The sequence below is a fragment of the Aquarana catesbeiana genome, linkage group LG02, assembly GCF_042186555.1.
Source record: "Aquarana catesbeiana isolate 2022-GZ linkage group LG02, ASM4218655v1, whole genome shotgun sequence".
Classification (NCBI taxonomy): Eukaryota; Metazoa; Chordata; class Amphibia; order Anura; family Ranidae; genus Aquarana; species Aquarana catesbeiana.
Genome location: NC_133325.1, coordinates 32,732,660 through 32,746,257, shown reverse-complemented (window position 1 = coordinate 32,746,257; position 13,598 = coordinate 32,732,660). Strand labels below are relative to the sequence as shown.

The 13,598-nt window shown below is 42.4% G+C and overlaps 1 protein-coding gene across 1 annotated transcript; it reads left to right on the top strand.

Annotated features, from left to right (window-relative positions):
* Window positions 1–620: 620 nt before the first annotated feature.
* Window positions 621–1,575, top strand: LOC141126479 (olfactory receptor 10A3-like). The gene has a single exon (XM_073612421.1). It carries the CDS (start codon window positions 637–639, stop codon window positions 1,573–1,575), a length of 939 nt encoding a protein of 312 aa, XP_073468522.1. The 5' UTR covers window positions 621–636.
* Window positions 1,576–13,598: the final 12,023 nt, after the last annotated feature.

The window sequence follows — 13,598 nt, the reverse complement described above, 5'->3', positions numbered from 1 at the left end:
GGAAAATGTGTTATGGAGCCCACACACGGTTAGAATTTCCGACAACAAGGTCCTATCACACATTTTCCATCGGAAAATCCTATCGTGTGTACGGGGCATTAGGGAAGCTCACAGCATGCAAGCAATTTCAGTAGAGGTAAGAAACCTGTACCACTGTTTAAGACTAGGGAAGGCTGAAATGTAGCCTTTTTTTTTTTTAAGATATATAATAAGCTCTTTTAAATAAAAATTGGATAGTTTATTTGTTTTCTTTAAAAACAATACATTGTGCTAAAATAAACATAAAAATATAAATAAATATATATATATCCTTTGCACATGCATGTGTATTACTTTGTTGAGATAATGTCAACAATAACAACCTGATGGTCCCACTGGATAAAAGATTCCTGCAACTACAGTAATTCCATCCCTTGGCACGGAATACGCAACTAACTATGGCTATAAAAGGAAATGTGAGTTCTCACAGCGGAGACTTTAAAAATTGAGGTGAAAGAAAAAACAACACCGAGAGAAAAAGAATTGAAAAAAAAAAAGTATTTATTTTACTCTTTGGAAAGCAAAGTTTTAAAATGATGCTCTGAAAAAATAATGTTCTGTTCCACAAGAAATCTAAGAACAGCATTTTCTTTTGAAATGGAGAATGTGTCCAGGATCAATACAAACTTTATCCTCACTGGACTTGTGGAGATGGAAAATCTCAGATATCTTTATTCTCTTATATATCTCATCATTTATGTAACAATGCTGATGTTATGCTCTGCTATTATCACTTTGGTCTGGTTAGAAGAAAGCCTTCATGAACCCATGTACATTTTTATAGCCAATTTAGTGCTCAACGCCATGGTTGGAGGCTCCGCTGTTTTTCCCAAGCTAGTGGTTGACCTGTTCCTTGGGTTTACCATCATCCAAATTTCTGGCTGCCTCTTCCAGTCATTTTTTATTGAGTCTTTTGCCTACGTTGAGATTTTGATTTTCACCATCATGGCCTTTGACCGATACTTGGCTGTAGGTCACCCGTTGCGGTACCCTGTTCTGATGAACAATGAGAAAGCTGTAAAAAGCCTAGCCAGCATCTGGATCATCATTTTCGTGATCCGAATCATAGGTGTAGCATTGACGGCCAGACTTCCACTGTGTGGGATGAACATCAACAGTGTGTATTGTGAGACTATGTCCCTCACTCGTCTGGCCTGTGGAGACACCACCATCAACAATATCTACGGTACCACCGGCACACTGCTTATTGTAACACTTTCAATGCTTGTTGTAGTTTACTGCTACATTAGAACTTTCCTCATTTGCATGAAGATCTCCACTGAAGCCTATCAAAAAGCTATTCATACCTTGTTGACCCATATAGTGGCCTTTTCAACATATATGGCTGCCACGCTGTTTGTTGGCTTCAGGTACAGGATAAACATTGGTTCTGTCTCAACCATTTCTCATACTGTCATCTCGATGACTGGTCTGACCATTTCTGTCACACTCAATCCCTTTATCTATGGAATAAGGACTGAAGCACTGAGAATAAAATTGATAAACACAATAAAAAAAATCCACCTTTCCACCTGATCAAAACAAAATAACTTGTTACCTTATTGATTCACGTATAAGTATTAACAGTATTTCTGTATTTATTTTGTGTGACAGTAATACTTTTCAATTTGAAATACTTTATTATGGGTATTGTGTAATCTCTAAGAACTCAGTTACAAACGCTTTTATTTCTGTAAGTTTTTAAATAGTAAACATTTAATACATTTGTTCTGTTACATTTGTGGTGAATTTGTGCTTCCATTAAATGTTTTTTTTTTCAGCCTAGTGAGTAAAATTAATATTTGTAAAATGCAACAATCTAAAGTAGGTTTTATGAATCCCTTAGGCTAATGCCGTGTACACACGATCGGAATTTCCGTCAGAAAAAACTTGGGTGGTTTTTCCGACGGGATTCCGCTTAAGCTTGCCTTGCATACACACGGTCACACAAAAGTTCTTTGAACTTTCGACCGTCAAGAGCACGGTGACGTACAACACTACGACGAGCCGAGAAAATGAAGTTCAATGCTTCCGAGCATGCGTCAAATTGTTTCCGAGCATGCGTGATTTTTTGCGCGTCCGAATTGCATACAGACGAACGCATTTTCGGATAGGAACTTTTCCTGACCGAAAAATAGAGAACATGCTCTCAATCTTTTGCTGGCTGGAATTCCGCCAGCAAAAGACCGATGGAGCATACACACGGTCGCATTTTCCGACAAAAAGCTCTCATCTGAGTTTTGCTGGCGGCATTTCCGATCGTGTGTACGCGGCATAAGGGTTGACAAAAGGTTGATCATGGTTCATCTGTCGGAGGCAGCTATGTCATAGGTAGGTCACGATCCCACTGTATGGTCTGTAAGAAGTGGTCACCATGCTGAGACCTTGGATTAGACTGTCAATAGACATTGCAAAGCAGAGGGAGTCCTAGGCTCCTCCTCAGCTATGACATGTCATATGACATAACCGAGGGGAAACCTGGGAGGATTTTCCTAACCCTGCCAGGCAATTCTGCATCTGAGGTTTGCTGAGTGAATTTTACTGATGAAGGGCATGCTGTGGTCAAGTTTATCTGGAGGGGTGGTTTGTACTTGAAGGGGGGTATTTTTGCTTGTAGTCAAGGGGGATGTGTGTTACTTGGTCCTGGACTGTGTTACATACCACTGATCCCTTCACTCTACATTACTTACTCCTCAACTGTGCATTACATGCTATTGACCTCTTCACTCATCATTACTTCCTCTGAACTGTGCATTACATGCTATTGACCTCTTCACTCATCATTACTTCCTCTGAACTGTGCATTACATGCTACTGACCTCTTAACTCATCATTACTTCCTCTGAACTGTGCATTACATGCTACTGACCTCTTAACTCATCATTACTTCCTCTGAACTGTGCATTACATGCTACTGACCTCTTCACTCATCATTACTTACTCTAAACTGTGCATTACATGCTATTGACCTCTTCACTCATCATTACTTACTCTGAACTGTGCATTACATGCTACTGACCTCTTCACTCATCATTACTTACTCTGAACTGTGCATTACATGCTACTGACCTCTTCACTCATCATTACTTACTCTGAACTGTGCATTACATGCTACTGACCTCTTCACTCATCATTACTTACTCCTGACCCCTACACCGTGCATTACATACTACTGACTTCTGAACTCTGCGTTACTTATGGATTACCCTTGCACTGTGCATTTAATACTGCTGACGTTTCAATGTTCTGTTACTTGCTCCTGACCCCTGCACTCTGTGTTACTACAGACTTCTGAACACTGGATTATATACTACTGACCTCTGAACTCTGTGCATCCTATTCCCGACCCCTGCACTAAGGGTTTCATACTACTAACCTCTGAATTTTGTGTTACTTGTCCCTGGCCCCTGCACTCTGTGTTAAAAGAGAAGTGCAGGAATATAAAATAACAATCATACATTTCATTCCAGTTTTCTTTTACATTTTTATAGAACCTATCATACAATTTTTCCAGCTTTGGTTAACATCTCTCAGCTCCACAATGGGTGGGGGTTTGTCATGTCCTTGTCTTATTCCTGGAGTTGCGATGCACAGCATGACTTCCCCTCCCGTTCCCCTTTTGGGTGCAGGCGGGGATTGCCCTCCTGTGCATCAGAGCCATGCAGACACCCTCCGCTCGTGATGCTGGCACGGTTGTGTCCCATCTGACGCCTGGGATGGGCGGATGCGGACACATCCTTGCCTGATCCCCATTGGCGTCCAGCAAGATGCTGGCGGGGCCCCGCCCGGTCTCATGGGTACTGAGCCAGACCTGGCCAGCACACTTGTCTTTGCACTTCCTGGTGGGGCCCAGCCCGGTCTCAGTGGTATCTAGCCAGACCTAGCCAACACACATATCTCTGAACTTCCCACCAGACAGACACGTCCATCCAGTTCCCACATGGAGTCGGCCGGTTCCTGTTCTGTTCCCCTGGTCCGAGTGGGATGTCCCTGCCTCAGCCCCGGGTCAGACTTTGTCATTGGCAACCCTCACATTCATCTTGTAGGCTGAATATTTATTCTGAGCTGACATGTGAGTATCAGACTTCTGGCCTCTGTTATATCATTTTTTGTTACCCATATAGGGATTTTTACCCCCACACATCTTTTATCTATTACTACATCTATTCACAGATCATTTTGGCAACTTACTCCTGATGAGTAGACATGAGGCACGAAACACGTAGAGTTACTATATGTCAAGACAGTCTGATCCCTACATTTTATATCTATATGCATTTGTCTACTTTATTGTACCATGTACAGTGGAACCTTGGTTAACGAGTGTTTTGAAAGACGAGCAACTTTTTTTTTTTAATTCTGACTCGGTTTGCGAGTGTTGTATTGCAAAACAAGCAGAATTCTAGCTAATGGGGTGTGCAGTACCGCATTTGGCCAGAGGTACGGGGACACCGGGGACACTCGGAATGGTTTGGAGCTGTTGGGAATCACTCGGAAACACTCGGAAATACTCCGTTCCTGAGTGTTTCTGAGCCTTTCCGAGGCTTTCCGAGTTCAGCCGAGCTGTCTACGGGTATTTACCAGGCTCTCCGGCGCCCCGCCCACCTCTGGCCACATGCGGCATTGCATGTAATAGAAGTCAATGCTGAATGAATTATCTTTGTTTCCATTGACTTCTTTGGGTAAACTCACTTTGATATGTGAGTGTTTTGGATTACAAGAATTCTCCTGGAATGGACTGTGCTCATAATCCAAGGTTCCTTGGCTTCTTATGAATGCATTATAATAATCATGTGCCATATGTCAGCTTTTAAATATGTTCATTGATCAATTTTTATTCTGTACCATGTATTTCGCTAAACATGAAACGTGCGTCTACGATGAATTTTTTTTAACTTTTTATAATATATTTTCTATATTTGTAAATTTATTTGTGATATGCCTCATTTAAAGTCCCATGACCAGAATTTTTGATTGTAAACAATCATACATACTCAACTAGATGGTTGCAGCATGGATCCGATGCTGCAGCTGTCCCCCGCTGGCTCTACACCAAAAACTGAACAATCAAAGACCACTGATCATGATGCAACCGACTCCCTGACAAATACCTTTTCCATCATTATGGAATTTGGCGACTATTCAGGCTTCCAAATCAACTACACTATATTACCAAAATTATTGGGACCTCTGCCTTTACCCGCACATGAACTTTAATAGCATCCCAGTGTTAGTCCGTAGGGTTCATTATTGAGTTGGCCCACCCTTTGCAGCTATAAAACCTTTAACTCTTCTTGGAAGGCCGTCCACAAGGTTTAGGAGTGTGTCTATGGGAATGTTTGACTGTTCTTCCAGAAGCGCATTTGTGAGGTCAGGCACTGATGTTGGATGAGAAGGCCTGGTTCGTAGTCTTCGCTCTAATTCATCCCAAAGGTATTCTATCAGGTTGGGGTCCGGACTCTGTGTAGGCCAATCAAGTTCCTCCACCCCAAACTCACTCTTCCATGTCTTTATGGACCTTGCTTTGTGCACTGGTGCATAGTCATGTTGGAACAGGAAGGGACCATCCCCAAACTGTTCCCACAAGGTTGGGAGCATGAAATTCTCCAAATTGTCTTGGTATGCTGATGCCTTAAGAGTTCCCTTACTGGAATTAAGGGGCCAAGCCCAACCCCTGAAAAACACCATTGTCCCCTCTCCACCAAATGATTTGGACCAGTGCACAAAGCAAGGTCCATAAAGACATGGATGAGCGAGTTTGGGGTGGAGGAACTTGACTGACAGCTTTGGGATGAATTAGAGAGGAGACTGTGAGCCAGGCCTTCTTGTCCAACATCAGTGCCTGATCTGACAAGTGCGCTTCTGGAAGAATGGTCAAACATTCCCATAGACACACTCCTAAACCCAAACGTCATGCCCTATGATGGTCTCACAGAAATTGCAGTATTTGGGGGTGTATTCCCACTGCCTGTCTCCGCATACGTCTTCAATAACCTGTCGCCGGTTATGCAGGTGTTAGGAGATGGATGGACCTTCCCCTGACAGTTCTGGGCAGGATAAATCTGTTTAACCACTTCAATACCGGGCACTTTTACCCCCTTCCTGCGCAGGACAATTTTCAGCTTTCAGCTCTGTCAAACTAAATTTTTATAATCTTTTTCACACAAATAGAATTTTATTTTGGTGGTATTTAATCACCACTGGGTTTTTTTTATGCTAAATAAATGAAAAAACGAAGGAAAATGTTGAGAAAAAAATGTGTTTTTCTTTGTTTCTGTTATAACATTTTGCAAATAAATAATCTTTCTTTGTAAATTTAGGCCAAAATGTATTCTGCTAAATTTCTTTGGTGAAAAAAAAATCCAAATTGGTGTATATTATTTAGTTTGTAGGAAAGTTAAAGAGTCTGCAAACTATGGTATATATCTGAAAATCGATCAATCCTGATGTACTGACACCTTATCTCATTTCTTGAGGCCTGAAAAACGCCAGGACAGTACAAATACCCCCAAATGACCCCTTTTTTGGAATGTAGATAATCCAAGGTATTTAGTATGAGGCATGGCATGTTTTTAACCACTTCAGCCCCAGAGGATTTTACCCCCTTCCTGACCAGAGCACTTTTTGCGATTCGGCACTGCGTCACTTTAGCTGACAATTGCGCGGACGCCCAACATTTTACCAAAACAAAATTGACTTAATTTTTCCCCACAAATAGAGCTTTCTTTTGGTGGTATTTGATCGCCTCTGCGTTTTTTATTTTTTGCGCTATAAACAAAAAAAAGAGCGACAATTTTGAAAAAAACGCATTATTTTTTACTTTTTGCTATAATAAATATCCCCCAAAAATATATAAAAAAACAATTTTTTTTCCTCAGTTTAGGCCGATATGTATTCCTCTACATATTTTTGGTAAGCGTATATTGATTGGTTTGCGCAACATGTATAGCGTCAAAATAGAGGATAGTTTTATGGCATTTTTATTTTTTTTTATTAGTAAGAGCCCTTTCACACTGGGGCGGGGGGCGGCGTTGGCGGTAAAACGGCGCTATTATTAGCGCCGTTTTACCGTCGGTATGTGGCCACTAGCGGGGCGGTTTTACCCCCGCTAGCGGCCGAGAAAGGGTTAAATACCACCGCAAAGCGCCTCTGCAGAGGCGCTTTGCCGGCGGTATAGCCGCGTCGTCCCATTGATTTCAGTGGGCAGGAGCGGTAAAGGAGTGGTATACACACCGCTCCTTCACCGCTCCGAAGATGCTGCTGGCAGGACTTTTTTTACCGTCCTGCCAGCGCATCGCTCCAGTGTGAAAGCCCTCGGGGCTTTCACACTGAAATGCAAGCAGCGGCACTTTCGGGTCGGTTTGGAGGTGCTATTATTAGCGCAAATTATTAGCGCAATAGCGCCTGCAAACCGCCCCAGTGTGAAAGGGCTCTAATGGTAATGGTGGCGATCTGAAATTTTTTTTCAGGACTGCGACATTATGGCGGACACATCGGACATTTTTGACACTATTTTGGGACCATTGTCATTTATACAGTGATCGATGCTATAAAATGGCATTGATTACTGTGTATATGACACTGGCAGTGAAGGAGTTAACCACTAGGGGGCAGTGAAGGGGTTAAGTGTGTCCTAGGGAGTGATTCTAACTGTTAAGGAGCTGGACTTCAACACACAGGACAGTGAATAGTGCTCTCGATGAGAGAGAGCTGTGATCTCTGTCCTGTCACTGGGCAGAAAGGGGAAAAGGCTTTGTTTACAAAGCATCTCCCCGTTCTTCCTCTCCGTGACACGATCGCAGGCACCCGGCAGACATTGACCTGGCGACACCGCTTTGTATGCCCTTTTGCCTACCAGCGCCGTTCTGCCTACGTACATCGGCGTGCGCTGGTTGGCAAGCAGTTAAGTTGTAATTTTTTGTCACAATTATTTGGAAAGTGAAGAAATTACATTTTTTTTTTTTTTTTTTTTTACATACTGTCACCAGTGCAGTACAGCATCATCATATAACTGATGTGGTGGTGATCAGGGACACTGACTGATTTTATTTTTTTTCAATAAAATTTTTATCATAAGATCAAAAATAAATAGAGCATTTGTACAATCATAATAACATTTGTACATATAGCTTTTATATAGTAATTTCAACAAGAAGTGTATTATGTTGTAACGTTAGAGCTCTCTTTAATTTTATTTCAATTTGTTTTATTAAATTTTTTTTTTTTACTATTTTATTTTTCCAAACACACAGTGAGCAGAGCAATACAGTGTTACTATAGTAACACTGTACTACTCTAGGGAAGTGATCTCAATTTTTCTTTTTTACACATTATGATTGCTTACACCAATGAATTTCATTGATATAAGCAATCATTTATACTTTATTAAACTGACTCATTCCGTTTGTTTTGTTGTGATTAGCTGTGATTGGTAAAAGCTAATCACATGGTACAGTTGGGCTGTGATTGGCCCTGTCTCCATGTGATCACTGTGACCAATCACAGCTAGCAACACAATTCTATAAACGGGATGGCATGAAAGCAAGCTATCCATTATTTACAATTGTCATGTGATCTGCTGTGATTGGCCACAGCGAACACATGACACTGACAGCAGGCAAGTACACGGTGGACAGCCGGTGACAGATCGTGCCGCCGAGCGGCGCGTTTTGGAAGGACGTCATATGACGTCCTCCCAAAACAACAGTGCTCCCGTCCAACTGCTATTGTATTATAGGCTGGGCGGGAAGGTGTTATAATGATTATTCTACCAAAATTTTTCTAATGTTCTGGTTTACATAACAAAACAGACATTTCAATTGATAGAGAAGAGAATGGCCTCTTACCAGATCTGATGGATCCCCATTACAGAGATCAAGGAAATTATGCCAGAATGTGTGGAGATTTCAAACAGCATGTCTTGATACACTTGCAGGGATGAGCAGATCTGATGGATCCCTGTAACAGGGGTCAAGGAAGTGTCATGTACCAGACGAGAGGGCTCCCCTTGCGGCTGAGTGCAAAGTACCTCTGGAGTTGGTGACAGAGGATACTATGCCCAGAGGTGCATGGGTTGCCTGCAGATGAAGTTGTCTGATGGTTCCAGATGAGGGACACCCTGGAGCAAAGGTGGTCACTGAGGAAGAGTTTCGGCATGTTCACACAGCCCACGTGCAGAGCCCGCCAGGAAGTCGGCACTGCGCTGCACTAATCACAGGCAGTGAGACATTTCTTGATCTCTGCGCATTGGGACAATGTCTCACTGCATATACAAAAGAAAAAAGTCGGAAAAGATTCCAAAAAAGCAGTTTCTTCAATGAGGACACACTGATATTAAGCTTAACTATCTTTATTAGAAACCCTCAGGTAGAAAAGTTCATATATAAACAGATTAACAATAATACAGAAATTAAAGATGAAAATAATCCTCCCTCCAGCTAGAATTAAAAATAAGACTGACGTCTTACATGGGACATTGGGTGGCCACCTTACCCTATATACACACCTCCATCAATCACTCGTCTTGCATACACATACAGACAAAAAGTCCTTGACCCGGGTCTTTTTGAGTAAATATAGTTCAAATGTTGCTCAGATATATAAAGTGATAAAAGTAGAGTACCATGGGCATATGCATAGGACAATTTACTGTATCAGAACTGCATAAAGACGAGAAATCCACCCGTAGGATTGACTCAAATATATTGAACAGAGATCCATGCAGTATAGCGCTGTTAAGCACGGGGGTCAACATTTAGTGACATGACAGACCCAAGTCCATTGATGTTTTTGCATAGGAAAACATGTAATATCGCTCACCATTTAGGCGTCTTAATCTGAATGTCTTGTGGTCCGCGGAGTAGCTGTGCTGACACCGTCTCCTGGCTTGTCAGTAAACCATGCTGATAGCCTTACACTTCCGGCAGTACTAATTCCTCCAGACTACGCTTACGGTAGATCGCCAGGTACAAGGGTAGTCAGCTGGGCTATGGCAATCAGCTGAGTAGGCGGTATTGTAGACAGCCACATGAGGAGGCAGCGGAGAAGCAGGATCGCTGTTTAGATTTAGCGATATTGGTCCGTCCAGGGGTGGAGATGGACTGAGGTGGTTCCGGGCTGTTTGGTGGGCATCCAGAAGTCCCAGCCACCACACAGGTGATGGCGTGATGCTTACGCGTTTCACCTGGTCACAGGTTTCCTCAGAGCATGCTCTGAGGAAACCTGTGACCAGGTGAAACGCGTAAGCATCACGCCATCACCTGTGTGGTGGCTGGGACTTCTGGATGCCCACCAAACAGCCCGGAACCACCTCAGTCCATCTCCACCCCTGGACGGACCAATATCGCTAAATCTAAACAGCGATCCTGCTTCTCCGCTGCCTCCTCATGTGGCTGTCTACAATACCGCCTACTCAGCTGATTGCCATAGCCCAGCTGACTACCCTTGTACCTGGCGATCTACCGTAAGCGTAGTCTGGAGGAATTAGTACTGCCGGAAGTGTAAGGCTATCAGCATGGTTTACTGACAAGCCAGGAGACGGTGTCAGCACAGCTACTCCGCGGACCACAAGACATTCAGATTAAGACGCCTAAATGGTGAGCGATATTACATGTTTTCCTATGCAAAAACATCAATGGACTTGGGTCTGTCATGTCACTAAATGTTGACCCCCGTGCTTAACAGCGCTATACTGCATGGATCTCTGTTCAATATATTTGAGTCAATCCTACGGGTGGATTTCTCGTCTTTATGCAGTTCTGATACAGTAAATTGTCCTATGCATATGCCCATGGTACTCTACTTTTATCACTTTATATATCTGAGCAACATTTGAACTATATTTACTCAAAAAGACCCGGGTCAAGGACTTTTTGTCTGTATGTGTATGCAAGACGAGTGATTGATGGAGGTGTGTATATAGGGTAAGGTGGCCACCCAATGTCCCATGTAAGACGTCAGTCTTATTTTTAATTCTAGCTGGAGGGAGGATTATTTTCATCTTTAATTTCTGTATTATTGTTAATCTGTTTATATATGAACTTTTCTACCTGAGGGTTTCTAATAAAGATAGTTAAGCTTAATATCAGTGTGTCCTCATTGAAGAAACTGCTTTTTTGGAATCTTTTCCGACTTTTTTCTTTTGTATATGCTGTTGGTTAAGTTCAGAGGACAATTACCCTGTTTTATGTGGTTTTCTTCACGATTTATAGTCTGTGGTAATGATATACGCAGGTGTATATATCTGAGCAGGTAATCGGTAAACCGCCAGTAAAGCTCACGCACACCTGCGCTTGATTGGCAACGTCAGTGGTCTTTTTTTCTTTTGTTTAGACAATGTCTCACTGCCTGTGATTAGCACAGCGCCGACTTCCTGGCGGGCTCTGCACGTGGGCTGTGCGAACACGCCGGAGCTCATCCTTAGTGGGCACAGCCAATGATTCTCTGGAAATACTGGAGGATCTTGACAGATGGGTAGAGCAGAAATCAATGTCAGAAGCCAGGCCGAGGGTCAAACACCGGAAGTCAGTCGGGAGCAGAGGCAGGAAGCGTAGTCGAGATCAAGCCAGGGTCAAACACAGGGTGTCAATCTGGAACAGGCAGAAGCAGGTCCGTGAAGCAAAGGAAAACAAGTAGTGTAGCACTTAAAAAAACATGACGTGACACATATGTGCAACAAGGGGCAATGAACCCAAATAATCACACCTTATGAAATGGGGAAAAAAAAAAAAAACATGTGCAACTGTGATAAACAATATAAAAAAGTAATAATGATAAATGTCCGAGAAAAATCAAGGTGACAAAAATCAAAATGGCCATGTTCCAAATGGGGTTCAAACTTCCTGTGAATATCCCAACAGTGAACCAGGATGTATGGCTAAAGTGAGGAGTACCACCACCGAAAATTGGGGGGCTTACCAGAACGTTTGAACCCACCAGAGCTTATGCTCCGTTAGTCAAACAGGCTTGTGTTGTATAGACAACCACTCGGAATAGACACTGGAACCCTCAAATGGCTGGAACAGGAACACCTTGCTATCCTCAAGATGAAAGATGTCCTAGTAGATTTGTCTCATAAGAGACGATGATCAGATATCCATGGATATGGTAGGGGTAGTTTGAAGAAGGAAAAACAAAAAAGGCCACATAGTGTAAATCCGTATGAGTACAAATACATTTTAATTAAGTTAGAAATGAAGTTTAGAAATTTAGGTCCATGAAGCAAGCCGGGTTCAGAGCCAGGAGAGAAGCCAGAGCAGGTCAGGGTAAGACGGGTCGGTAACAGGTAATCAAAACAGGAGCACAAGAGGCAGGAACCCTGGATACAAGGCTGGCTATAATACAGCAATTCATGAGAGCCACTTGTGTCCTCATATAGGCCAGTAAACACTGGTAATTAGCACGTTTAGCGTACGCACGTTTGCTAATGTGCGCATTAACGCGGCCATGTTGGATATTGGCATATCTGCCAGTTGTTCTCTAGATTCTTCCCTGACAGGAAGCTTATGCTGGGATGATCACAGGCGTGGAGATTTCAAACAGCATGTCTTGATACACTTGCAGGGATGAACTCCATGTGTTCAAAGATCATATATGAAAAGGGGGAAGCCTCATAGTATAAATCAGTCAATTTTATTTTATAAATATATACATGAACTTACATAAAGGTTTAAAAATTCCCGCATGTATCTCTAGTGGCGATGTCAGTCTGCCAACTAGATAGAATATCGTTGCAAGTACTTTCCGAACTGACGCGTTTCCACACAACTGTCGTTTACTGGGAAATGGAGATCTGGTAAGGGGCCACTCTCTTTTATTGTGGATGGAACACTTTACCGTTTTTCTTGAACACTGGTAGCCACGGAGTTGAATACCATTTCCACTTGTCACACCCTTTATTAAGTGTATGGACTCGAACTTTTTCAATTTAACCACTTCAGCCCTGGAAGGATTTGCCCCTTAATGACCGGGCCATTTTTTTGCGAAACGGCACTGCATCGCTTTAACTGATAATTGCGTGGTCGTGTGATGCTGTAACTAATTAAAATTGACGTCCCTTTTTCCCCACAAATAGAGCTTTCTTTTGGTAGTATTTGATCGCCTCTGCAGTTTTTTTGCGCTAATTTTTTTTTTTTACTTTCTGCTATAATACATATCCCAAAAAAAAAAAAAAAATAAATAAAATGTATTCATCAGTTTAGGCTGATATATATTCTTCTACATATTTTTGGTAAAAAAAAATCGCAATAGGCGTATATTGATTGGTTTGTGCAAAAGTCATCGCGTCTACAAACTATGGGATAGATTCTGGGACTTTGCGATTTTTAGCGGGACTGTGACAATGTGGCCGACAAATCTGACCCCAAATTACACTTTTTGGGGACCAGTGTGGTTGGCAGTGCCTGAAGAGGTGGTGCTGGGATCAGTGGCTACAGAAGAGAAGTACAAGCTGTTTTCACTATATTTGCTACACCACAAGGGCCTACTAGTTCCTGCCTGTAAAGGGACAATTTCTAAAATCTACTGGGAGCCTGTCAGATTATTCTACAGTGAATCAGCTG